A 25,950-nucleotide genomic window follows, 5' to 3' on the forward strand; every position below is an offset into this window, starting at 1 on the left:
CTCAAGGGTCTCAGCATAAGGACAACTCATGCGTGAGGGTGGTCCCCGTGTCCCCCATGCTCCCTATTCCCCATACACGGACTCTGGCAATTAAATATTTAATTGGTGACATCTCACAGCCCGGCGGGGACAGGCATCCGATGAGCAGCTCGTTAGCGGTAATTATGAGCAGCCCCCAGCTCACCTCTCAGGAAGGCTTCTGAGGGTTTGCCCCCAGCATGGAGGGCCAATGGCAACATGGGGTGCACTGCGGCACCTGCAGGTCCCCACAAACAGGGTGCAGCCGAGCCCAAGGGGGTTGGGCTCTCACCCTTTTTCCCTCCCCCAGGACACCCCAAAATGGGAGAAGACGCCCCCAGCACTTCCCAGCAGAGCTGGGGCAGGCAGCACATGTCCCAGTTCATTGCAGCGGGGAGATCTTCAGGGGAATCATGATCCGGGACTCCATCGTCCGAATAAGCGGCACTGCAAAACACAACGGGGGGGGGGGGGTGTCACCTCGCAGCTCTGCCACGGGGACAACCCCAGCCCCGTGTGCTCACCTGTGTAGTAGACATTCTCATCCCAGCCCCGCTTCCTCCACGCCGCGTTCCTTGTCTCCTCACGGGACTGCAGGTCCTTGTAGGCTGCAAGGGGGGAAACCTCTTTCTTAACCTCCCCCCCCCCCCACAGCCCCTGGGGAATGGTGTATGGGGTTTGGGGTGCACAAGGTGGTGGCACTGCCAATGTGGGGTGGGTGAGACGAGCCCGCTTACCCCAGAGGTGGTGCACGACATACAGCTCCCCAATCTGAGAGAAGAAGCCGCCCACTGCCTCCTGGTTCTCTTGGCGGTACTTTATGGCCCGAGCCCTGGTGAAATGGAGAGAAACACCAGGGCTGGCACAGCTCTCCCTGTGCTCAGCTCTAATGTCCCCGTGCTCAGAGCAGCTAAAGCTTCATCTGTGCCACCACCACAGGAATGAGGATGCAGGAATGGGTCCGAGGGCCATATGTAGAACACCAGTTGGATAAAGCAGCCACTCACCAGTTATTGCCCCACTCAATCATGGTCCCTGGCTGCAAACACAGGAAATAAACAACTGGGTAAGTCAGCTGCACCCCAAGTACTACCTTCTCCCTCTGCCTAGGGCCAACTTGCAGCCAGAGCACAAGTGACCCCAAACACCCACAGACCACAGGCTGCTTTGCAGACCCCAGCATGTACAGCAGGGCTCTGGGATCCCCTGGGTTCCAATGCCATGCCTGGGATGCCTGCATTCCAACGAAACATTTCATGCCTCACCTTGAGCTTGTAGGTCCTCAGCTCATAGATGTTGGGCCCCTCGCGGGGCAGGGGCTCATTCCAAAAGCTGAACTCCAGCAGCAGCTGGTTCCTGCGGGACAGCAGCATGCGGCTCCTCTCCTTGCGGAAATCCAGGTACTCCTGTGGACAGCCGAGGCTCGGGGCAAGATGATGGGAGCGGGGACACCCCATAAGGTGCCCCATTTGGCCACCAATCTGAGTGGTACCTTATTCTGCTTCAGCTTGTTCATGCAGTCCATGAGGGCTGGGTACCCACCAGAGAAGCGCCAGAGGTGCACTGGGATGAGACAGCAAGGTCTGGCTGGGGGGGAAAGCACCAGGGAGCCCCCCTCCCAAGTGACCAGGATTCACCCCACATCCTCTCAGGGTCACAGCCATGCAGGGTTGTCTGCTCCTGCAGAAATGCAGCCCTCACCTGCCTGGTCCTGCTCCCCGTACCACGTATTCCAGTTCCCAACCAGGTCACAAGGATAATCAGCATCTGAGTGCAGCTTGGGCAGCACTTCTTCCCTGCAGGGGGTACAGGAAGTGGTTTATGGGGTGCTCCTAGGCTACCCCAGATGGGAGAAAAGCGGCAGCTGGAGCTGGCAAGCAGCAGCTGTGCCTCTCTCAGCAAGAAAAGTGCTGAGTTTCTGACCCCAGAATGCTCCCGACATCCCCATTTGCGTTCTCAGCCCAGCACAAGAGATTCCAAAATCCTCCTGACATCCCCACTTGACCCCTCCCAGCCCCTGCTGAGACAGTGGGAAGTCCCCCAGCTCACGTCAGGCTGTTGTAGGCATCCAGACATTCTGGCTTCACATTGTGAACTGTGGGGGAAAGAGGGCAAGAAGCAATGTCACAACAGGGAGTAGGATGAGCGACTGCAAGGGCCTGGGAGGGGTGTGCACCCTCTGCCTGTGGGGTCACTCACACTGGATCTTGTAGAGGTTGCTGGTCTCTTTCTTGGACAGAAGATTGGAATGGGCATCCTTGCGGGGATCCACCTTGTGCACAAACAGGGAGCGGAACCAGCTGCCCTCAGCATCCCGTGAGTATGCCCTGCAGAACCACGCCATCAGCAGGGCTGGAGGGGGGGAGGGGGGGACACAGCTGGGCACAATGGCTGTGGTCTGATGTGGGGGGAAAACGGGAAGCAGAGGAGGGATCTTGTTCCATTCCCAACCCAGCCCCAGGGCTACGTGCCCCCCCCCACCCAGTGCTCCCCAGGGAGAGGTCTCATTCATTTCAGGGTGGCCCTGCTCAGGGATGTGGGGCAACAGAGATGACACAGAGGCAGTGCACTCGGTCAGACCTTTGCCCACAGAGCGGCAGGGCCTGGTAATGTATTAACAGCGTGGGGTCAGCGGCCCTGGCTGCTCAGCGAGGGCATGGGGTGACAGCAGGCCCTGAACCACGGCGGGGGGAGATGGGGTGGGAGATAAGGGAGCTGAGACTGGGGGAAATAGGGCTGAGACAGGAGGAGATGGAAGCTGGAGGGGGAGATGGGGGCTGAAGGGAAAGACTGGGGGGGGGTTGGGGGCCTTGTAGGGGGAAGATGGGTTCTGGGGGGCGGGGAGAGCTGAGGGGGGGAGATGGGAGCTGACGGGGAAGAGGTGGGAGCTGCGGGTTTCTGGGCCTGAAGGGAAAGATGGGGCCTGGGAAAGAAACGGGGCGTTGGGGAATGATGGGACCTGAGGGGAATGATGGAGCCTGGGGAGATGATGGGCCATGGGGGGGTTCCGGGCCGCGGGGCGGGCAGGGAGGGGCCGGGCTCCGCTCACCGCGCCCCGCTGAGGGCCCTGCAGCCGCCGCCGCCGCCTTGCAGCCGCCGCAGCAGCACCGCACCGCCTCCTGCCCGCGCCGCCGCCATCTTTCCGGGGCAGGGCGTCTTGGGGGCGTGGTTATATATATAGCCCCGCCCACCGCCGGACTCTACCCCCTCATTGGGCGTGGCTCCGCGCTGGCCCCGCCCTCAAAAACTGGCGCGCAGCAGTGTGATTCTGATTGGCTGCCGCGCCGCCCCGTTGGCCACGCCTTCTCGCCCACCCTCGAGCTCCCGGCTACCCACAATGCTTTGTTCCCACGGCCGCAGAGAGATCTCATTGATTGCTGCCTGCGCGGCAGTGCCTCCAGATGCCAGCAGCCAATCGGAGGGCTCCCTTGGACAAGTCGATTCTTGATTGGCTGCGGTGCCTTCTTTTGCATCCTTAAGCCCTCCTACGGCCGGCGGCGTCAGCTGCTGATTGGTCGCTGCCAAGGAGGGGCGGAGCTGACCGTGGGGCGGGGCTTCCTCCGGGGCGGGCGTGCTCGGGAGCGCGGGGCGGGGCGGGGCCGGGCTGGGGGCGGGGTTAAAGCACTCATAGCCCCCGGCCCTGCCTGTGGGAGCCCTGTGATCCCCCCTATAGCTCCCCATGGACTCCCATTTCCCTCCATCACTCTCTACGATCCCCATTTTGTGCCCCACAATCCCTAATTGCCCCCCTTAGCCCACGTGGCCTCTCCATAACCCCTCATAGTCCCACTTTGGCTTCCACAGGTCCTCATGACCTCCTGTAGCCTTCCCTTATTTACTCCATATCCCCCCATTGTCCCCCACGACCCCTACACAGCCTCCCTGTATCCACCCACGACTTCTCCATGGCTCCCCATGATCTCCTTTTAACCCCCCATAAAACCCCATAGCCCTCCAAACCACCTATAGCCCACCATCACCCCTTCCATGCGCCTATAGCCCCTCCATATCCTTCCCCACATGATCCCTATATCCCCCATGACCCTCCATAGCCCCCATCCCCCCCATGTGTCTCCCAGTTTGGGGCTCACCCCCGCAGGGGTGAGGCAGAGTGCTGCAAACTGCACATCCAGGCCCCCAGCTCCTCAGGGCTGTCAGCCCCCAGCACGTAGCTCCGCATCCCGGGGTGCTCGACCTGGGGGAGCAATGAGCCAGCAATGGGCCTGGACCTCCTCCCCCCTCCTCCCAGCATTTATTCAGCCACAGCACCCCAAGATCCACATGGGGAGCTGGGCTTTGGGGTCCCAACCTCTGCTGCAGAACGGCAGCTGTTGTTGTCCCCTGTTTGGAGTTCACCCCCCTGGACTGACCGTGAAGAGGAAGCGAGGGCTGCCGGTGTTGGGGGCCAGGACACGGATCTTGTAGCCAGGTAGGGGGAGCCCCCCCCGTACTCGCTGCTCACTGCTGTCTGAGGGCAGGGGAGGATTCAGTGAGGTCCCCAGGGACCTCTCCAAACTCTGCAAAGCCCCAGTCTTATGGCAGAGGCTCCACTGACTCCCTGAGTTCCCTCAGACTCTGTCCCAGGGAGCCCTAAGAAGCCCCTGATCCCCGCCACACGCCCATCCCCTGCCCCTGGCCTCACCCCTGTAGTAGTAGAGGCAGAGATCAACCAGCACAAACCAGCGCCGCTTCCAGAGCCTCAGCCCTGAGCTGTCCTGGGGAGGTAAAAAGGGGGCTGAGCCAGCACCCCAAACACAGAGCCCCCTGAGACCTGCCCCAAACCCTTTGGATTCCTCCAAAACCCACAGCCCACCAGCATCTCCAACTCCCCCCCCTCCAACGTTCCCAAACATCTCCAAGACCCATAGCCCCCCCCCCCCCCCAGACCTCTCTAAACTCCATAACTCCATTAGGAATCCCCAGAACCCAGACTCCACCCCTAACCTCCAGCACCCACTGACCCCCCACGAACCCTTCTGACCCCCCCCCAAATCCCATAACCCTCCCCCCAGCACACCCTACTCCATAGTCCCCCTGAATCCCCCTCCCCAGTCACCTGCGGTCCCACAACCTCGCACCCCCCCCCAGTCCCACTGTTCCCCCCAGCCCCACCTGCTTGTGCAGCCAGCCTCGCATGGTGGGGGGGATGTGGGGGTCTCTCCTCATTGCCTGCTCCCCCTTTCCAAAGGTGTGGATCCTCGGCACAGGGCGGCAGGGCTGGGCACGGGGCATTACCAGGGATGGGGGTTTAGAGGGATCCCCTCAGGTCCCTGTGCCCCCCTGCCTTGTTACCCTGCCCCCCCACTCCCCGGGGTCCCCTTTCACTCCCTCCCATTTTTGCCTTAGTCCCTCATGCCCCCTGGTCCCTCCCTGTGCTCCCACAAAGCTCCCTATGTCCCCCCAGCCCCCAGTCTTCTCCATAGCTCCCCAGGCTCCCCTGGATCCCCCCATAGATCCCCATGCCCCTACTGTCCCCCAGGTACCGTCATACTATCCCATAGATCCACAGACTCCCTTGGTCCCCCATATCCCCCATAGCTCATCACGCCTCCCCCAGACCCTCCCTTAATTCCCCATGCCCCTCTGATCCCCCCTTATACCTCTCGTATTCCCCCATACGCCTTCTACTAATTTGGGTCCCCTTGGACTCCTCATACCCCCCCATAGCTCCCCATACCCTCCCCGGACACCCTCATTTCCTCAATACCCACCATGCCCCCTCTCCATGTACCTTCCAGTCCCCTTGCTTCCTTCATACCCCATACCTCCTGGAGCTCCCCCAGACCCTCCATACTCCCCCCCCCTCCTCATATTTCCCCCTATGGCCCCCAGCCCCCCATGCCCACTTGGGTGCCGTTGCCGGGGCCCCAAGGGGTTGCAGCGTTGCTGTCGGCCATAGGGTCCCTGTGGGGGCGGTTGGACGGGGCGGGGGGGGGTGGCACCATGAATGGTCCCATTCAGCCCTCACCCACCCCACAGCACAGAGGCCCCATTCTGTGGTGTGCGGGGGCACTGTGGTGCTGAGATGGGGCCTGGGAGGGTGGCCCAACACTTTTATTCCAATCCCAGAATTCTTATGCCGGTCTCAGTCCTCATCCCATTTTCCTGATGCTGGTTCCAGTCCTCTCCTGTGATGTTGTTACTGTCCCATACCGTTATCCTCATGGCAGTCATGGTTTCAACCCTAGCTTCATTATCCCAGTACTGATCTGCATCCCCATTCCCACCCTGCCATCCCAGCTGTGGTTCTGGTCCCATCCTGTTATTCCCATGCTGTGACCCACTGCAATTCCATTACCCCAGTGATGGTCCCTATTCCTGTCCTATGACCCAGTGCTGGTCTCAGTGCCCATCCCACTATCCCAGTGCTGGTTCTGATCCTGCCCCATTATCCCCATGCTGGTCTCAGTCCTATCCCATTATTCCAGTCCCAATCCCAGTCCCGTACCGTTGTCTCAGTCCTTGTCCTCTTCCTATTATCCCAGCACTGTCCTGCTGCTGTTATCCTAGTGATGCCCCACCCCTGTTATCCGACCGCTGTCTGTTCCCATTATCCCAGTACCGGTCCCATTCCCATTATCCCACTCCTACTTTCCCCACAGTGCATCCCCAAGAGGTCGGGGCTCTGAGACCCCCCTGCATCAGGGCCAGGACCGGGCAGTGCCCCCCACCCCACGCCACCGCAGCGGCAGGATGGGGACGGCGCTCAGCTCATTCACGACGGCAGGGTGGTGCCCGCTCCTCCGGCCGCAAGAGGGCGCCACATCCGCGCCCCAACGTGTGGGCAGGAAGCCCTCTTGTCTACCCCCGCTCCTTCCCCTTGACGAGCGGCCGTTTCGCCCAATCCGCACCTCCCTCTCTTCCCCTTTCCCCGTCACTCCGCTTCTGATTGGTTTCGGTGCTGCGCGACCCGCGGGGCGGAGGGCGGGACGACCCGAGCTCGGAACCAATAGCGAGGCGCCGTTCTGAGGCTGGGCTCGGCGCGGCCCGGAGCCGCTGCCGCCGCCATGGCGCTGCCCCCGCGGCGCGGCCCCCGGCGCTGAGCTCTTCCCACGCCATGGCCGGGGCCATCGCGTCCCGCATGAGCTTCAGCTCGCTCAAACGGAAGCAGCCCAAGACCTTCACGGTGCGAATCGTCACCATGGACGCCGAGATGGAGTTCAGCTGCGAGGTGACGGCTGCGGCCTAAGCCCCGTTGCCATGGAGACGGGGCCTCGGGCCTCGCTCCCCCCGCTCTGGGTGTCGCCAGCGCCCCGGGCCCGGCCCTGCCGCGGGGTCTGAGGGCTGCCGGCCCGGCCTGGGCCTAGCTGGGGGCTGTGGGGCTCAGCCTGAGGCCGGGGTGGGTTATCTCGGGCTTAAAGCCACGGGGATCGTCCCAGAGCTCGGCCGGCCCGCCCTCAGCACGGGGCTGCGGGAATTCCCTCGTGTCCTGCCCCGAATCGTCAGTGAGGTGTTCTGCTGTGCACGTCTCTTAGGGCAGGTTTGCCTTCGCTTGGGCCCTCGGTGCCTCTCGGGCATCCTTGCCGTGGCTGTCTGGCCCCAGGGGCTTCCTTTTGTTTGCTGAGTTTTCAGATCATGAGATGCCTTGAAGGGATGGAGCACGTAGAGACTGAAAACTGTCTCTACCCACCTTAAAGAATGAGCTGTTAAAAAGGAAAACTCACTTGGTCCAAATCTTGATGCAGTTCTGTGCCTGTGAGCAGAAGGGTGTTTGTCCTTGTGACGTTTCTCACTGCTGAAATGCATTGGCAGCTCTGGGGCACGCTGTGCCTTTCATAGGGATTAAGGAGTTATTTCACTTCCAGCTCCTCGCAGTCACCCCGCCAGGAGGGTTGAGGTGTCCCAGTTCTGCTCTGACACTTTCCTAGGCTGCCAACAATGAGGTGATGAGAAGTCAGTAACTCTCCTTTCACGCCGTGGCCACTTGTTGTTTCATGTTGGGATGAGGGCATTTATGAAGAGGCAGCTCAGCGCTCCCAGTCGGGTTGGAACACGTAACTTGTGCACCTTCAGCTGCCTGCTGGGGAGGCTCCAGCCAAAGACCTCGCAGCAGAGGCTGCCCAGCCCTTGGGGGAGCTCAGAGAGAAGCTCATGAGCATTGTGCTCCTGCTTGCACTTCTGCCTCTTGCTGGAGCATGGAGGACACGTGCAGGAACTCAGGCTCTGACCTCCAGTGTGAGAGTCTCCCAGCAGCGGGGAAGAAAGGATCAGGCTGGGTGGCTGCATTGCATGGCCCCCATAGTCTCCCCCAGATCCTCCATATACCCCCCCCCCCCATAGGCCTCCCCATGTCCACTTGAGTGCCACATTGCATGGCTCAGTTGTGGCTGTTTGAGCTCCCAGGCTGTGTTGCTGCCTCCTCTGTGTAGTGACAGCTGCAGGGAAGGATCCTCTGCTTGCTGGCTGTATCCAAAAACACATCCACAGAGATCAGTGTCTGCCCCATTACAAACAGCTGCCTTACATCTCTGTGCCTCCTGTACCTTCTCAGCCTCACGCTGAGTGCTTGTGCCCCTTTTCCTTCCTGGATGCATGCAGGGTGAGCAGTTAGGGAGGTGCTGTGGGGAGGCTGGTGCTGCTTGTGGTCTGGGGCCCTGCTGGTCTTAGCCCTGCTTAACTGCTGGCTTCTTTAAGCAGTGCTGATCACGGTGCCAGTGAACATATCTGAGTGAGTGACCAAGCTCTGCTGGAGCAGCCTTTCTGTGCAGGATTAATCTCTCTGACTCCTTTTTAACTTTATTGCAGAGCTCTTGAGGCACGTTCTGTGTTTTCCCGAGTGACTCTGCACAGGACAGAGGTGACGGAGGGTGGTGAGGTGTTGTCAGCATGATGTGAGGTCTGATTACAGCTGGCTGGGTGTGACATAAGACACTCAGGCAGTCAATTCCCATCTGGCACAGGAGGAGTGCATATGAGGCTGTGTGCCACCCCAGTTCTGCTGCCACCTCTGGTCGTGGCAGCCCCTCTTGTTCTGAGCAAGCTGATGTGTCTGTAGCTGTGTCAGTGCTACCTTTCCCTTACTCATTTTTCAGTCTACCCTGCAGGAATTCCTGGCTGGGTACTGCAGGAGATTAAACCTGCTCTGCATCTGTTGACTCTGTGAATAATGTCTCTAAATTGAGTCTAAATCTGAAATAATTCCTAGAAATGAAATCTTAATCTTTCTAATGCTGTGATGAAGCTTAATAATCGCAGTTGGGGCCTCACTTCAAAGACTTGTAATTTGTTCAGGGAAATCTTAAAGGCACAATGTCAACGTCTCCCTTTTTGTGTTACTTCCATTAGAGCTGTGTGAGCGTGGTGCCTAATTAATTGATAGCATCTTGAGCAAGGACAGACATTTGCATAACTATTGAAATCCCTGTGCTAAGCTGCTTGCTGGCTGCCCCATCTTCCTGAGCACCACCATGTAGCTCCTGCACTCAGATTTCTGTGCGTGGAGAGCAGCATGAGAGAAATCCTACTGAAAAACACACATTGGTCAATTAACACCACCGTGTGCCATACACTGCCTGAGTAACAACTCAGGAAGCTTAAATGCAAGGCAGGGGCTGGCAGGGTGTGGTGCTTGTGGTGCTGTTGGTTTGCTGCCTCCCAGGTTGTGGTGCCAGGACACTGAGTGGCCAATGGCTTCCTCTAATTGCCACCCTCATGGTGCAATTTGCTGCTATTCCTGACCCAAATTAGACTAGTGCTTATGGCAGGAGTAAGGTAATTCTGGTGGTGGCTCTTTGTGAGATAGTTAGGTTATTCACTTCTCTTCACAATATCTTTACCCTGCAGTATTGTTAGGTTCCTGTGGGGCTCTTTTCATTCTGTTCCTGCAGCAGGGTTGCAGTTTTGGTGTTGGGTTGGTCTCATGCACTCTGATGCACAAGATTTTTTTTTTCTTCAAGAGCTGCATGGCTGATAGAAGGATCCATCAGTCCTTGTTTTGCTTTGTTCCTGTGGTGTGGCAGCGTGGTGACTGGCTCTCCAGCTCTGGAGTCTCAGCACCTTCTCAGAAGGGTGTTTTCTCTTTATCCATAGTGCCTGTGGTCTTGAAGCTCCTGTAGGAGTCATTGTGGGACCAAGCAGCGGCTGCCTCTCAGCTTAATCCTTGGACAGCAGCAGCTCTTTCAGCCAGAAATGAATGGGAAAGCTTAACAGCCAACCTGGGGAAAGCACGAGCATTGAAGCAGTAAGAAGAGACACTTGTACGTTTGGTCTAAACTTGCACTGTGTTATGCCTGAATGCTTCAGCTGTTCCTCTCTGCTCAGAAAACAACCTCAGCTGGAAGGTGTCTCTGCAGAGCGTTCAGTCCTTGGTACCCAACTTGCTGCAAGGCCAGCTCAGCTGGCTGTGGTTGGTTGTAAAACTTTTCTATTTGCTTGTAAGTAGAAAAACTCTATTTTAGCAGCGTGCAGCCAAGTGTTAGTCTCTCTATTAACGTTTGTAGGGGGTTACATAGCTGTGCTGCAAAAGCTTATCCCTAGGAGCAGGGGCAAGCTAAGGTCTGGTGTTGAAAATCTGTGACCAAATAAGTTCTTGAGAAAGAGTTTGTGCGTCAGAGTAGGGAGTTAAGCTCACTGCACCCAAATAAAAAGGGCAAGAGGAAGAAGCAGGGGATGAAGTTTCTGTTTGCTTTGCAAAATGCTTGGGAGAGGTTTTACATGGGTTTCTTCATCCTTTGGTAAATGTTCACCAGCTTCTTGGTGATGCCAGTAGTGACACTGACCTCTTGATGCTGCTAAGCTTCTGCTAGCAGGCAGAAAGCTGGCTGGCAAAGATGAATCTGTGGACAGTAACAGCTATTTTAAAAAGCTGAGAGAAATAATCCCTTTCAGCTGCAAAATGATCTTCAGTAAATTACTGGGATGCCAGCTGTCAAGTCAATGTTCTTTCTGGTTCCTTTGTGCACCCATCTGCCCTCGTCCTGTGTCAGTTCTCTGAATGCTCACACGTTTTTGCTGCTCGGTGGCTCCCAATCCCTTCTTTAATATGAGAAGTGGCAGGTAGAAGCTGCTTTCTCATTTGATTTGAATCTTGGAGGGCTTTATGGCAGAAGCAGCAATACTGCTAATTTACAGCCATGTCAATTGGGAATTTCTCAGAGCTGTCTTGCTCGGTTCTGTTCATTTCTGCATTCTCTTTCTTAATCTGTGTGCAAGTCACACGAGACACATTATGAGCACAGATCCTCCTTGACTTCGTCCTGATTGCACCCTGAATCTGAAATGCTCTCTGGTCCCGTGTCCTGCTGCAACCTCTTCTCAGCCTCTTCTTGAGCTCCGTGTTATCCAGTTCCTTCTGCCGTTGGTTCAAGAGCTCCATCAGTCCTCACTCATCCAGCCTTTGGCTGAGCTGATGCTCTGGGTCCTGTTGCTTGTTTTCCCCTTCCCCTCCCTTGCCAGCTGGAAGAGCTGCAGCAGCCCTTTTTTCCCCTGCACCCAGCCCTGTCTCTGTCTTGGGCAGACAGCAAGCACTGTGCTTGGCTGCGCCATCTGCCTTGTTATGCCTGGGTGGGTTTTTGGCCTCCTCGGTGGTTAACAGGAATAGATTTTAATTAAAAGCTCATTATCGAGTTGTCGTGTAGCATTAGTAAATAAAAATAACTTTTACGGCCCTGTCTCGTGGCTCAGTAAGTGGCAATTGAAAGTATTTGACATCTGTTTATTTAAAGAAATGGAGGAATATTGAATATTTGATTCCCTGCTCGCTCCAAATGGTCATTAAATCCAAACAAATGGTTGTCTGGGGCACTCCTGTTTCCATGTAGGGTCCAGAAGGGAAAGCATACGGCCTCAAAGTTACCCTGCTTTGGGTTGTGTGCTGTTGTGGGGTTCTGTTTGGTCATCTGGTGGATGAGGGGCAGCTCCTGTGTGCTCAGGTGCCCAAAGGGGCTCCCTTCTGTGATCTCCCCCCGTGTTTCAGGGCAGAGGTGTTGGCTCTGCTAAAAGCTTGCTTCTCCCACAGGGTCTCCTGAGTGGAAATATCTTGCTGTGAAACCTAAGTGCTGCTTCCCAGGGTTTGGCCCCCTCCTCTGCTTGCCCTGCCTGCCATCAGGTCATCAGAGCAGGGACCCTGGGTTCCTGTCTCATGTCCAGCACAGAACGAATACTGACATTGAATAAAATTGACCTGTTGAGCTGAAAAGCCACTGTTCTGTGTTTCTTGTATGAAGTCCTGGTCTGTTTTTGTGATGGAAGGGGGGAGAGGCTGCCTTGAACTGGGTTCTGCCCCAAGAAGATTGGGCATGTATTTGTTCCTCTCCTTCCTCTCATGAAATCCTAAGGGGTTTAAAACCATCCTTTTTTCCCTTTCCCATGCGGCTGGAGTAAATTCAGCAGGGCATCACTGGAAGTGAAGCATCAGCAGAGTTTGGGAATCGCTTTTCTCCTTAGCACCCTCAGCACTCTTTGTGCAGGACGGCTGCACCTCCTGTGCTTTGGTGTGTGTTTTTTTTCTAGCTCTTGGCCTCCTCATTGTCAGCCCTTGCCAGGGGGATCAGGTAACCCTGCCTCGTGTTTGTGCCACTGGGGGACAGGCTCAGGAGCTAAGGAGCAGTGCTGAGAATTGCTGGCAAGGGTCTGCATTGAAATAAATCGCCCAGTTGCCTGTCTGTTGGAAATTACTCTTGGTGCAGTTTAATAAATAATGCAAACCCTGTTAATAGATGCCAAATGCGACGTCTCTGCTGGAGAAAAAGATGATGCCAATAAGGCATAGTGGAAGTGCTCCTTTCTAGCTGCTGGGTTGTAAGTGCTTAGTGCTGTTTACTTAAAACGCTCTGCTGATAAATTGTGAGCACTCTGTGCTTAGTAAAGAGCATAAATTCCAGCTCTGCAAAATCACAGCCTCGCAGCACTCGCCGCGTTCATAAAGCAGTTTGTCCATGTATTCCTCCAAGACTTGTGGAATGTCTTTAGCAGGTTGTGCTGAAGTCAAGCTGGTGGGAGGATGCAAAGCCACAAGTGTGAGAAGTGACATCTGCAGCCACATCCTGCTCCCCTCTGTGGGTCGTGCAGGGCTGCCTGGCTGTGCAGGATTAGGGTTGTTGTGATGGAGCTTTTGGTTGGAGGCTGAGCTTTGTTATAGCATCGTGCCAACTGCTCGAGCATATGGCTGAGGGGACTGCTCTGCTCTAAGCCTTTTTGTTTTTGTTTTCAGGACCTTCTGACGACTTGCAAAATTGTCCTTGTACTTCAGGTGTACGGAGCAGGGGAGCGGCGTGATGAGCAGAGGGCACGATGTGGAACTGCCAGGCTGCAGGGCTCATTGCTGGCTCATCTGCTGGCTCATCTGCTCAGCCCCTGGCATCAGCTCTCTATCCCCCGGTGTCCCTGGGGGACTTTATTGTGTTTTATGGCCAGGAAATGTGGCAGTTAATGATACGAGGCCTATCAAATATGGGTACAGAGCTAAGGTCTTCCATGTCTGTAAAACAGTTGGAGTTCAGCTGTCCAAAGATGCCACTTGAATGCAGATCATTATTTTAAGTACCGAGGTGTGGAAGGAAATCATGTACGTTGAAATAAACGCTGTTCCATTTCTATATTTAATGAAGGTAATTCAGCGGGCAGCAGTGTTAAATACGTGTCTCTGCCTTACCGTGCACATGCAGTGACAGCAGCAGTGTGAAATGTGATGGCAGAAACAATTGCTTAGCAAAATGGGAATTGCAGGAGGGATGTGCAAAGTGCCAGCTGTAACGTGGATAGCTGGGGTGAGCAGCAGCAGCCCATTGAGATCCTGGGGGGGGCGCAAAGGGGTGCAGGTGCTGGGAAGCAATAGGCTGAAAGATGGCCTTTGCAGACAGGGGAGGGGGGCGGGGGTGGAAATGATAAAAAAAGCCCAAATGACAATGCATTATGCAAAGCAGTTTAATTCCAGTTAGGAAATAGCCCTTTGGTGGCGGCGTGCTTCCACGTGCCTACAGAAATGCTATGGAATGGCTGTTTAAATGCATCTCGCTCTGTTTTGTCTGAAACCTCAAATTAACTTCCTCCTTAAAATAATAGTCAGGAGGAGACGTGCAATCTGAAGCATCCTGTGCCAAGCTGGAGCTCGTTGTGGGGACCGGAGGCTAGTTTGATGTGTGAAATTAGGGTTTTATAATTACAGCACTGCAGAATTTGCTTCTCCTGGTGCTTTTGACCTCGAGGTGTTGACTGCGCCTGATAGGAATGGCAGAGAGGCTGTGGTGAGCCGCCCTGGGGTGCTGCTTTTTGGAGGCTAGCAATGACTTTCTTCTATTCTGGGACGTCGGTGCACACGTATGTACCCTGCGAGGAGCAAAAATAGCCACGTGCTCATTTAATCAAAGCAGGAATCAGCCTGTCCTCAACTGCTTTGCCCACAAGGCGGCAGTGGGTGACAGCGGGAGCGGGGATCGTCCCCATGTCAGCAGCATGTGCTGTGCCCCTGCATTAATATTGATGCTGTCCAGGTGGCACCAAGATTGAGTTGTAGCGACAAGAGAATGTGCCGAGATCCTTTTGCCCTGGGGCTTTGGAGTAATGGCCATATGTCTCAGTCCAGCGATTGTTTCCGCCGCGCAGATGGAAGACCAAAGTGGCTCTGGCACATTAGATTCATCTGTTTTATGTCTTTCTTCACCTTTCTGCCTCCCAACGCCTTCTGGTTTTATGAACAAACTTCAGCAATAGCGCGGTTGCGACGACAAGATTGTTGGAAGGACACGCTCTTTGAGCACGACCATTTTCTCTGCTCCCTGGCTGCTTTTGTCACATTTTCAGTGTGAGGCACAGCCTGACTTGATCAAAACATGCTCAGAGCTGCTGACTTCAATTACAGTTCTGAGCCCTCCACCCGTTAGCCTGTGCAGAGCCTGTTGCTGTGGATGCATGCAGTGGATGCATCAGTTGTTTCACTTCTGGTTTTCAGTTGTGTTGTGCCCTGGTCCGCCAGAGCTGCTGATACTTGAGCAGGGATACCTGGGGCCATAGCTACATTAAAGCTACCAAAGGGCAATTAGGAGTGATACATGACATTTTTTTTTTCTCTCTTTTCATGCTGAAAATGGGCTACTCGTAGTGGTGCTTGATTCAAAAGGACCCTTTAGATCCTCTGACTTCTGGTGAATTGCTAAAGGAAGAAAGGGTGGGACTTGACGGTGTCATTTGGGTGGGCCTGGCGTTTCAATTCCTCTGTGAGGAACACATTGTGAGGTGGAAAAAAGAATGGGTTTGGTTGAATGGAAACAAAATCCTCAAGTCCATCTTTATAACTTGGCTTCCTTTTCCTACAGGTGAAGTGGAAAGGCAAAGACTTGTTTGACCTGGTATGCAGAACGCTGGGACTCCGAGAAACATGGTTCTTTGGCCTGCAGTATACTATCAAGGACACGGTGGCTTGGCTTAAAATGGACAAGAAGGTTAGAAGCAAATCTCTCTTGAGAGTTCATAAAGGGTGACAGAGGAGGATGTACAGAATTGAAGAGTAGCTTAGGTTGGAAGGGACCTTAAAGATCATCTTCCAACCCCTGAGGTTCTGGGCTGCAGGAGGTCTCTAATGTAAACAAAGTCTAGTGATGGCTGCTTTTAGTCTCTCTTCTACACCCCTGAATAACAAATCCTTTAGCAGGACAGTGAAAGGTTGCACCTTGGCTTCTTTTGTTGTTGAAGTGTGCAAAAGCAAAGGAGGAGGCAAAGCTGAGGAGTGAAAAGGAGGTGGGGATGCTTTCCAGATATGTGAGCCTCTGGGTTGCTGAGCAGTTGGTTAGGGAAGTGATGGATGTGGCTCTGTTTGCACCCAAACGATGCTGCACTAAAACCAGACAGTAATTGTGACTAAAGGAGGTCTCAGTGTCATGCCAAAGTTTTAAGCTAACATGAATCTGAACCAGACAGTGCCAGCATAATAGCAAGGTGTCAGAGAGCAAGTCTGAAATAGAGGGAGAGGCACTGCAGAGAAACAGCCATAAAGGTTGGTGGTGGCATAGCAGCATCTAACATCATTGCGAGAGGCTGGGAAGCAGCATTATGTACATAGCAGATCAAGACCAACCTTTGCTGTCTCGTTTTGCATGCTGTTTGTTTTCTTGCACAGTTCTGATTGTCAGAAATGTTTGTTTTCTAAACTCTTCTGAACTACTTAGGTTGTTTCATCCCTTCTGCATGCCTAAGATGCTTGACAAAAGCTGTGCTGATATTAACAGAAGGGAACAGTGTGGCTCCTAGAAACAGGACACTGACAAAGCTAGGGGGTGTAGTTGAATGGCTTTTCTATTCCCCAGGTTCTGGATCATGATGTGCCAACAGAGGAACCTGTCACCTTTCACTTCCTAGCCAAATTTTATCCTGAGAATGCAGAGGAGGAGCTGGTCCAGGAGATCACACAGCACTTGTTCTTCTTGCAGGTAGGAGCCTCATAAGTAAGTACATTGTTTTCCAGCATGAAGGAGGATGGAGCATGGATGAGCAGAAGTGCAAGAAGGTTTTGGGGATTGAGGAATTTGGTCAGCAAAGCATGGCTCTTTGTCATTATGTTCACACCCCTCTGAATGCAGTTGTCTTGAAGTACAGAAGTGTCCTAAAATAGGTCAGAGATGGATGAAGCAGTCCCAGGTGCCCAGACTTTCAAACTGGCCATCAGAAATGATTAGGTGATTTGTAATATTAGTGTGTGGTAGTTAAGGAAAATGAATCTGTCAGATGTGGGCATGAATGACACTCGTAGCCTTGGAGTCTGCCTCTCTGCAGGGTGTAGATATCAATTGTGCTGAGAGATGACAATTGCCTTTATAAGTGATAGCGTTCTTGTGGGAAGCAAGGGAGTTTCATCCTGGAGCACAGAATGCAGCCAACCTGTTTCATGTACAGGCTGTACAGCAAGGTTCACCTCTTCACAAATCAGCCTTCAGATAACTGGAGCAGAAGAAAATCCCAGAAGCACAACTCTGTCATAAACTGATGGCAAAAGCAGAGGAGAAGGGGAAACCTAGCTGTCCTGCCTGCACCAGTAACTTCTTATTTAAAGTACTCTGCCAAACATCATGTCTTGAGAAATCAGTTCAGCTGATGTTGTAGCTGTGCTGTGTGACTGGTAATGAAGCGTTTCTATCACAGCAGCTTTCTCTTTCAGACAAGATCAATTTTCTGAAACTATTTACTATAAAAAGAAACAGGAGGCAGGAGTGTTACAGGCTGTAGAATAATCCTGGGCAGATCTCTCTGGGCATTCATTAGGATGTTGTAGCTGCTCCTTGGCTGTTGAAGTTGCTTTGCACCAAAGTGGGGGCAATCTGGATTCAGCTGCATTGCTTTAGATTTCAGTGTACTCTGCCCTTTACAACACATATAAGAGTGAGCTCACTAGCTCATTGATACTCCTCCCAGTTCTAAAGTTCGTCTTTGTTCTTCAGAGCTAAAGGAGTAGAAATGCAAAGTATTGCTGTTCATTTCCAAAGTCTGTCTTGTGCTCTCGTGTCTCCTTAGGGCAGTTTCTGTATGTCCAATTTGTCATGGGTTTTAGGCCTGATAAGGAGAAATGCTTTTTGGCAGCTTTGAAAAATAGAATCACAGAGGAAAAGCAGTTCAAGCTGCATTTTATAAATGCAGACTGTGACTTTTCTGCTAGGATTTTAATGATATGAGAAGAGCCTATGCTCCAGTAATGTGTATAAGAAACAGGAACACACATAAGCTTGCAAGCTCCCCCGTTCACCTTAATGCAGGAGAATCTCTTCTGTGATTATGCTGTAACTGACTTTGAGGGTGCAAAACGTGCTATAAATTCAAATACATGTTACTGTATTTCTGTAACAATCCATTTTAGGAAAATAGTACTTTTTTTTTTTTTTTTCAGAAAAATTAAGTGGCCAAGAACATAAAATATCAAACATGACAGGTTTAATTTTTTAATGCACAGAAGCCAGGAAACATAAAGCAGTAGCTTTTGGGAACTGTACGCTGGCTCTCCTGGGAGCGTGCGCAGGAGCTGCCTGCTCTTAAAAGCACTGCCACAGAGGTGACCTGCAGCTCTGCTTGCTGTTGGTGGGGATTGGAGGGAATTAGCCCCAAGCATAGGTGAGCACCTACCCATAGCGAGGTCCGAATGCCCCAGAGCAAAGCCCTTTGTGTGCTCAGAGCCTCAGCTACAACTCCTTTTTTTTAATTTAGCGTTGTATATAGTCACATCAATCTATAGCTTATGCCTTAGGAGGTTTTATCTCCACGTTTACATGCAAGGCTTTTTCCTCCCCCCTGCCCTTCACAGTGAGATATAGGTTCTGTCACTTTCCCAGTATAAATTTAGTTCCTGCAAACCTGTCTGCAAAAGGTGGCTTGTGAAAGACTGAGCCCTTCCCTTTACAGAATTTCCTGGGCCTGAACAGGAGCTAGTGTTAGGAATGTTGTTAACTGTGTGGTTGACAGCCCTAGTTAAAACAAACTGCAGCCATCTGCTGTGACAGTCATGCTTTGCACTGCTTCACTGAACATGTGTTATGTGTCCTTTATTGCTGTGCGCAGGTGAAGAAGCAGATTTTGGATGAGAAGATCTACTGTCCTCCTGAAGCTTCTGTCCTCCTGGCCTCTTATGCAGTCCAAGCCAAGGTAGGCACAGAGGGACTTTCTGAGGGCAAGGTGCTGTTGGCTTCGTGTTGCTCCTGGGAAGCTGGGTGCTTTGTTACATACCCACTTTCTGAGGCAAGGAAAGTTGTTAAAAATTCAAAAGTGATGGGACTACACTAGCAACATTGTCTTTTCCATGCTGCCAATTTCTGGCTGCCTTTGGACATTGGATGCATTTTTATTTTCTCTTTCCAGAAGTCTTTAGCAAGCTCTCAGCCTATGAGTAGCAATGCCTACTTGAGTATGGGTTACTACTGGAGCACTTGAATTCCTAGAGCCTGTGCTTTTTTGGATCTCCTTCCTGCTCTTGCTATTGTAGCCAGTAGCAAACCAGCTGTGAGACTGGCAGCTCCACTGCTTCCCTGGAATACTTGTCCTCATAACTGCTTTGTTTTGAGTGCTACAGCTTGCCTCATTGATGTGTTGCAGTCAGAGATCTTTCTGACTTGTTCCTTTGTCAAAGCTTTGATCATGCCTCTTTGGCCTCACTACACAGAAGGAGGAACTCAATTGTCATCAAGTTCCACTCAGTCCTCAGCTGAATTCTGCTCTAGACCCCAGGTCAGTGGTTTTTGCCAAGGGCTGATTCTAAAGAGCACTGTTTTCCAGCTGGGAACAGCCTTGGATAGCAGAGGAAGCAGCCAGCAGCAGAGGGACTCTTGTGATACAGGGAGCAGCCGCAGGTTCAGAGGTGGGGACATCTTGCTAGAGATGGGTCATTTATCTCTGCAACACAACATGTACCACTGCTGAATTGAGTTTTCTAGCTAATCTCCAGCTCCTGTGTAAAGATAATGCCATGCTGGAGTCCTATCACAGCTCAACTGCCACATCTTCGTGGTTGTACTCAGTCACTTTCTGGATGCTCTTCAGGAAGGGGTTTTGGCTTGCAGAACCATAGGCCAAGTATCTGTGCCCCGCTGTGTCCCTTAGGGGGGCCAGGGGACAGGCAGGGTAACTGTGCTCTGTGAGATCTGTGTCGCAGTGCAGGAGTGGGATTTTTTTCTGTTGCCTGAGCAGGGCTTGGTCCAGGCAGGGTGGAAGCAGTCGTTTCAAGGAGTCTCATCCTCAGCAATGGCTTTTTCCAGGTTGCATGATAACATTCTTCATAACCCTTTAGTTCGTGCCCAATTTGTCTGAATCCAGCAGTGGGTGACGTGCTGCAGTGTTGTTTGATGACAAATGTTTGGATTTGCTAGAAAAACGTGTGTTCTTCTCATAGGCAGAATATTGATGCAAATCTATTTTGTTAGAGGGACTCATCAGCTGGGGAAGAGAGTTGCTTTTAACAATGTTTGTGTGAAACAGCCATCGCTCTTATTACATACATGTATAAACACTCAGCTTTTTCTCATGTGACCTGCTAAGCTGAGGGTACAGAGGGAATGCCACTTCCACTGCCAAAATGAATAAACCCTTGGGTAAAATACTGAGTGCTGTTAACTCTTGGCCATGGCTGCTCACATGCTCAGGAGCAGCGTTGACTTTGGTGCAGAGCTGTTATACTGCCCTGTGTCTGCTCTCCCAACTTGGCTCCTGACCTTGTCCTCAGCAGCACACCTGATGTGCTCTGTGTGTCTGGAGATCGACTGGAATCGGAGCAGTTCTCCTAATCTTGCAGATCTTGGTTCTGCAGAGGCTGTGAGAAGATGGAAGAGGAGTCCCTTTTCTTATCTTAGCTAACGCACTTTTTGTGTCTGCTTCAGACATGATTTTTCCTTGCTGTCCTTTTTGTAACCAGGTCCAGGCAGAGCTTCCCCTCCTGCTCTTTTTCAGGAAAGGTAGAAGTGGAAAGCAAACCCTCAGTATGGAGCTGGGAAGAAAGATATTGCAGGTCACCTCCTTCCAGTTAAATAGGATAATGATATCCTTTCTGGACAAGAAAGCAGCCACTGAGCACAGTAATTTCTCTAATAACGTGCTGATTTGCATGGTGAGGGGCATAGCAGTCTGACACGGTGTCAGTGTGGTTGCAGCTGATGAAGCCATTTGATTGACAGCTAGGCTTGTTTGTGCTGCTGTTGAACCACCCACCTGAAATAACAAAGTAAGCACACGGGTCATAAAATTAAAAGCTTGTTTATTTCTATATCGTTGCATTCGTTTGGGGAATTACTCTGTGTTTTCCCCTCTAGCTCTGCATTCAAACCACCCACACCGCTTTCAAATATTGGAGATGGTTCAGGTTTTAAATAGCAGTGAAAGACTTGGAAACTATCAAATAAAACGTGTCCCTGCAGCAATGGTAACATCCAAGAGGTTTTTCCATTCCTCGCCCCTCGAACGCAAATCGCTGCCCTGCTGCTCTCAGCACTTCAGGCCTTAAAGCACTTCAGCATTAGCAACAGGGTCCTCTGTTTTTGTTTTTTCCCCAAACAAACAATAATCAGCACTAATGGGTCACAGCTGAGTATGCCCGTGTTTGTACAGGACAATACAAGCCAGGCGTATGGATGATGTGAAGGCAACTTCTGTGTCTGACCGTGAATATTAATTGTGTCATACAATTAACAGGAGTTAAAATTCTGTGACAGTTTTGAAGCAATTATTTAATTGGAAAGGTCTTTAAAAGCGTGTTTGCCGAATCATTTGAGCCAACATACACTGCAATATTTAAGCCATTTGTTGATTTTTCAGTTGTGAATAATTAATGTCCTCATCCAGACTCCCTCACAGAACAGATATTCCTTTGGGACATGGCAGTATTTTTCACCACGTGAAAATCACATAATCCATACTTAGTCTTGGATCTCTATGGCAGACCACAGCAAAAGAAATACTCGTGTTAATCCTGTTTGCTGTTATTTTCATCACCTAGAAATGATTTATTTTCTGCCTCTCCAAGGTTATTGGAGTTGTTTCCCTTGCTACTTCCGTGTTTTTATTGCTGTTCCCTTCTGACGTGGGTACAAGAGATGTATACCTGCAATGTGCTGTCATTGAGAAGCTCCAAGCCCTGTAGACCTTGGGAGACAAAGAGTTGCCACTGCTCAGCACCCTGCTGAATGGAACCCCCAGTGTTTGCGTTGTATTAATTGAAGTCTGAGTCAGTGTTGGCTGTTGCATGCTTCCTTCACATCTGCATTGGCTCTAAATCAATATCTGTGTCTTTAATCCCTGCTTCTTGTGGATGAAACGTTGCTTGCTGGGCTGCTGAGGGGGTGTCTGTGTAGACTTGTGATCTTGAGCTCTGGTTTTGGTGCACGACATGATGGTCCTGGCATTGAAAGTAGGCTGCCATGGAAAGCTTCCTGCCCATATGAGCACCACATGCCTTGGTTTTGCTTTAAAAATTGTCACCATTTTGTGCTTTCTGTGCTGAAGAGCTACAGAAAAGCTGGGAGGGAAGGGCTGCTTCCCTTGCAGAATGCATGACTGAAGGGAACGTTGCTGTGCCTTGTGTAATCACCTAATGTCACTGCAGAAGTCCTGCTTGCCAGGTGAATGAGAATCGCAGCATTTCCTGTACGTGCCTCACATCCTTCATCCCATCCGCTTCAACCTGCGAGGTTATTTGAGGTGCTGCTTTCTGGCTGTTTCCTCCCCTCTTATGCTGTATGGGAGATAAATTCATTTTCACATGCACTGCAGGGACACTCAGCTTTTGAGTCTGTTAATAAGCAGTTTTATTTCTCAGCCATTTTATATGCTGCTCAGAAGGATGTACATCTAAACAAATACTAGTAATTACTGGGTGCACTTAACAAATCTGATTTGGATTCCATGACCCAATTGAGCAACAGCCCCTCTGGCAGAACAGTCAATGCCTGCCTGAGGGAAGCCTGCAATTGTCATCCAAATTCCTGGTATCATTATTATTGTTATTTAAATATTTGTTAATAGTGAACAGCAGCAGAGAAAAGGCTGTCTGCCTCAGCTGACTTACTGGGATCAGTCATTATTAGGGGACAGGTCTTTGTCCACATGTTGGATCCCCATCCCACTGCTGGTGGAAAGGCATGGATTCATGCAGATGAGGTCTTTTCTGATGCTGGAAAAAGTGTTTCCTGGGCATGGTGGGCACCAGCTGGCAGTGGGAAGTTTTGTCCTGCACCCTGCTCTGTTTGCTGCACCAATAAAACAAGGATCTTAGTTTCTATTAGCAATCATATTGCAAAGGAACTCTGTTTATTATGTTAACCAAGGAGCACGTGTTCTCGCCTCTAACGTGCTGATGCTGAAGGGTGTAGGTGATCTGTATTTGCTGTGTCCACAAGGAGTGGATGTATAAGGGTGAAGAGTTCTGTTTGCCTGTGTTGTTAACACAGTGTGGGCACAATGTCTCTGCTTCTTTCCAGTATGGTGATTACGATCCCAACGTCCACAAGCGAGGCTTTCTGGCACAGGAGGAGTTGCTTCCAAAGCGGGTAAGGAGCTCAACCCACCAGAAGAATGAATTTCCACACTTGGTAACATTTGTGCTACAAAGCCCTTTGCAGAGAAAGTCTCTGTGGGGCTGCTTGCAGCACATTGGGCTGGGGTGGATTTCCTTATCAAGGTAAACAACCCAAGGAGTTGTACTGAGGGAGGAGGATTCAGTATTTTTCTGACATTTTAATAAAGGCAGAAGCAATTATTTTCTTTCCGATGGTTTTCACATTTTCATTCTATCTGTGTTTCTTCTTGGTGGCCTGGAGACTGTGCATGCTTGAGGGCTAAATCAGCACTGTGATATTGCAGAGCGTGGGGCTGAACATGCACTGCTGGGAGAGGAGGCAGGAGCCTGTCTGAGATGAGCTGTAATGCCTGGGAATTATGCTGGAAGCTTGGGCATTTCTGGCCTGTTTGCTGGCTTGGGAAAATATGGCAAGTAGCAGTGTGACCTGGATCTCTGTCTCCTTTTGTGTCTCAGGTAATAAACTTGTACCAGATGACTCCAGAGATGTGGGAGGAAAGGATTACAGCCTGGTATGCAGAGCATCGAGGCAGAGCAAGGTGAGTGTGTGCTGCAGTGGCCTGTGGCTCAGGGTCAGCCCCCTCACTTGAAGAGCTGCAAGGGTTTTGGGGACCTTAGGCAGGTGAGGTGAGCTCTGCTCGTAGCAGGGTTAATCCCAGCAAGCTTGGCTCACAGACTCACGGAGGGCAAAGAGCTTTCTTTATTCCTGTGGCTCTGCCCCGCTGCCCACTGGTTCCTGATGGGGTGAACTTGGGACTCATGCTCAGGAGGGAAGCATCTGCAAAGAGGCACAGAGGCAGTCCTACTGCCCAGGGGCTCTGGGGACTCACTGGGCAAGGAAGGAAATAGAGATTCCAAGGCAGAAAGTCAGATTGGTGAAGTATATCACTGCTCATGTGGTAAAACACTCTTTGTGGGAGATATTCCTGAAGTAAGATAGAGCTGGAGCATAGGACTCCCAGCTGAAGACTTTCCCTTTATGCTTAAGGGACTGGGAGAGGAACAAAGCATCACTTGAAATGCTGTGTCTCTCTGGGCAGGCGTCAACAGCCATTAAGATGCTGGCAAGCTGCAGACTGGGATTTGCTGTAGGACTGTATTGATCCTGCTAGCAAAGACAAACCTGACCCATGTGATAGAGACAGTCAAGGTTTTAAAGCATCGAGTGTGCTTAGGATCAGAAAGTGCAGCCATCTCATTCTCTCTGATCCTACCAGATGTCTGTAACTCTGGCCTTTTTTTCTCTTTTTTGTCTGACAGAGATGAAGCAGAAATGGAGTATTTGAAGATAGCTCAGGACTTGGAGATGTATGGAGTGAACTATTTTGCAATTAGGGTGAGTGTAGGTTGTGCTTTCAAGGTGTGCAGAGTTCCTTGCTGGGGTGGCTCTCATGTTGGTCTGTGTTGCTGTGAGATTGTATGAGTGGGGACTGCAAGAGGCAGTGGACTTGGGACATGGCTGTGCCGTGTTAATGGGAGTCACTGTTGTGGTGTGCTTTGCTACCCAGGAGGTGGGAGCCCTTTTAATATATAGTGCTGGTGGGTCACTGCTCAGGGCTGGTTCACAAAGCTGACAAAGACTTGGTTTGTGTTAGATTGTCCTTGAGTTGAATAAAAGGATTTTCTGCTCTTTTCTTTCCTCCCTTAGAATAAAAAGGGTACTGAACTGCTCCTTGGAGTCGATGCTTTGGGTCTTCACATTTATGACCCAGACAACAGGTTGACCCCTAAAATCTCCTTTCCGTGGAATGAGATCCGGAATATCTCCTACAGTGATAAAGAGGTATGGATCCATCTCCCCTCTCTTCTGAGAGCAGTGCCAGTAAGAGCACAATTACAATTTAATATGGCTTGTCTTTGCTCTTCTGTCTGCTGTGCTTGCTATGACCAGCATAGTTGAAGGCAGCTGAGACTTTCCAGGAGTGGACAAACAGAAAGTCAACTGGTTTGATTTTAGAGTACCTTCAAACCCACTAGATATTTTTTTCACAAACAAAATCACTACTGATGTGCTTAGCCCTAACATTGAAGATGGGAGTTTTTTGCTGTATACGTGCTCTTGAATTATGAGATGTGATGAGAGGTGTTCCTGGTGAGAAAAACTCTTGCATCTTGACATGCTATTACATCATCTTGAATTCTCAGGCTGCTGGGCTTGGCATAACAGCTGGAATCTTTTTAGGAGGCTGAAAAATTTAAACTCACCGTAAGAGAAATATTTATTAAATCCAGAGCGTAAATACAAATCTTTAGAATTGTTGGCTGCCAAACCCATTTGAGAACAGCAATAAAATTGTCTGTAGAGGAGAAACCGATCTGCTCAGTTCTTTTAGTCTGTGAGAACTGCTCAAAGAAAAGCAACTGCCTTCGTGGTAAGGAAGAAAATTAACTTGTTAATTAAAGTGTTTTCCAATTTAAACGTGATATTGATCAGGGTAAAAGTTAAAGGCTTCTCATCAGCTGCATTTATTGCATGTCTTATGAAGTTTTGTAGGAAAAGGCCATGTTGGAATTCTGGTCACTTGTTTTTTCTGCTCAAAAATAGAGAGCTCCATAACTCTGCGAAGCAGCTCAGCACTTAATGACTTTCAAAGACTTTTCTACCCGTGACAGATCAGTGGAAGCTGTCAGATCATGCACTGCCTCAGAGATATGGGGATTGAAGGCCCTGTTACTAGGCCTCGACACAAGTCTGTAACAGATCTTTCTCTTGGGGTGAAAAACCCTGTCACTTTCTATCAGGGCAATAATCTGGGTAATAAGATGACCACAAGTAGAACTGACGTGATAGTAAACAGGCTTAATAGCTGGGTATGACAGCTACACTGACACAGCAGAGGTATTTAATCTATTGTAACAAAGATTGACTGTTTATGTGGAACTGAAATTCCTCCTCTGGCATATTTCTGCTGTTGCCTTCAATGACTGACGTGGATTCTGGTGGAGCTGAAGCCCAGGGA

The 25,950-nt window shown here is 51.2% G+C and overlaps 3 protein-coding genes across 9 annotated transcripts in view; 1 reads left to right on the top strand and 2 right to left on the bottom strand.

The window, feature by feature from the left end:
- Positions 1-84: 84 nt before the first annotated feature.
- On the bottom strand, positions 85-3,200 carry NIPSNAP1 (nipsnap homolog 1). The gene is made up of 10 exons (XM_031592137.2): positions 3,068-3,200; positions 2,218-2,345; positions 2,068-2,113; positions 1,720-1,814; positions 1,511-1,581; positions 1,284-1,424; positions 1,026-1,057; positions 756-850; positions 543-626; positions 85-465 (listed from the first exon to the last, which is right to left on the bottom strand). Exons 1-10 carry the CDS (start codon positions 3,154-3,156, stop codon positions 401-403), a joined length of 846 nt encoding a protein of 281 aa, XP_031447997.2. The 5' UTR covers positions 3,157-3,200; the 3' UTR covers positions 85-400.
- LOC149915502 (uncharacterized) lies at positions 3,184-6,897 on the bottom strand. The gene is made up of 7 exons (XM_090120876.1): positions 6,610-6,897; positions 5,131-5,235; positions 4,661-4,733; positions 4,389-4,486; positions 4,110-4,213; positions 3,892-3,941; positions 3,184-3,755 (listed from the first exon to the last, which is right to left on the bottom strand). Exons 1-7 carry the CDS (start codon positions 6,658-6,660, stop codon positions 3,259-3,261), a joined length of 978 nt encoding a protein of 325 aa, XP_089977002.1. The 5' UTR covers positions 6,661-6,897; the 3' UTR covers positions 3,184-3,258.
- A 76-nt stretch (positions 6,898-6,973) lies between these two features.
- Positions 6,974-25,950, top strand: part of NF2 (NF2, moesin-ezrin-radixin like (MERLIN) tumor suppressor) — a 41,471-nt gene continuing 22,494 nt past the window's right edge. For 4 of the 7 annotated variants that reach the window (XM_031592129.2, XM_090152742.1, XM_031592128.2 and 1 more), the window contains exons 1-8: positions 6,975-7,189; positions 15,270-15,395; positions 16,257-16,379; positions 18,493-18,576; positions 22,893-22,961; positions 23,447-23,529; positions 24,251-24,326; positions 24,639-24,773. In XM_031592129.2, the coding sequence (XP_031447989.1) occupies positions 7,076-7,189; positions 15,270-15,395; positions 16,257-16,379; positions 18,493-18,576; positions 22,893-22,961; positions 23,447-23,529; positions 24,251-24,326; positions 24,639-24,773 (810 nt within the window). In that variant the 5' untranslated portion in view covers positions 6,975-7,075. Of the gene's footprint in view, positions 7,190-15,269; positions 15,396-16,256; positions 16,380-18,492; positions 18,577-22,892; positions 22,962-23,446; positions 23,530-24,250; positions 24,327-24,638; positions 24,774-25,950 lie in introns of all 7 variants that reach the window. The other 3 variants (XM_090152743.1, XM_031592130.2, XM_031592126.2) reach the window with 3 other exon arrangements.

This window comes from Phasianus colchicus, chromosome 18 (genome assembly GCF_987193195.1).
Source record: "Phasianus colchicus chromosome 18, bPhaCol1.hap1.1, whole genome shotgun sequence".
Lineage (NCBI taxonomy): Eukaryota > Metazoa > Chordata > Aves > Galliformes > Phasianidae > Phasianus > Phasianus colchicus.

What these genes read in the sequence shown, in the direction of transcription:
- NIPSNAP1 (XM_031592137.2), bottom strand. Translation starts at nt 3,156, where the DNA reads ATGGCGGCGGCGCGGGCAGGAGGCGGTGCGGTGCTGCTGCGGCGGCTG. An exon ending in AGGGCCCTCAGCGGGGCGCG is followed by an intron (nt 2,346 to 3,067) that starts GTGAGCGGAGCC and finishes GTGGTTCTGCAG; the next exon opens with GGCATACTCACGGGATGCTG. An exon ending in CAACCTCTACAAGATCCAGT is followed by an intron (nt 2,114 to 2,217) that starts GTGAGTGACCCC and finishes TTTCCCCCACAG; the next exon opens with TTCACAATGTGAAGCCAGAA.
- LOC149915502 (XM_090120876.1), bottom strand. Translation starts at nt 6,660, where the DNA reads ATGCAGGGGGGTCTCAGAGCCCCGACCTCTTGGGGATGCACTGTGGGG. An exon ending in GGGGATGCACTGTGGGGAAA is followed by an intron (nt 5,236 to 6,609) that starts GTAGGAGTGGGA and finishes CCCCGTGCCCAG; the next exon opens with CCCTGCCGCCCTGTGCCGAG. An exon ending in GCCCTCGCTTCCTCTTCACG is followed by an intron (nt 4,214 to 4,388) that starts GTCAGTCCAGGG and finishes TTGCTCCCCCAG; the next exon opens with GTCGAGCACCCCGGGATGCG.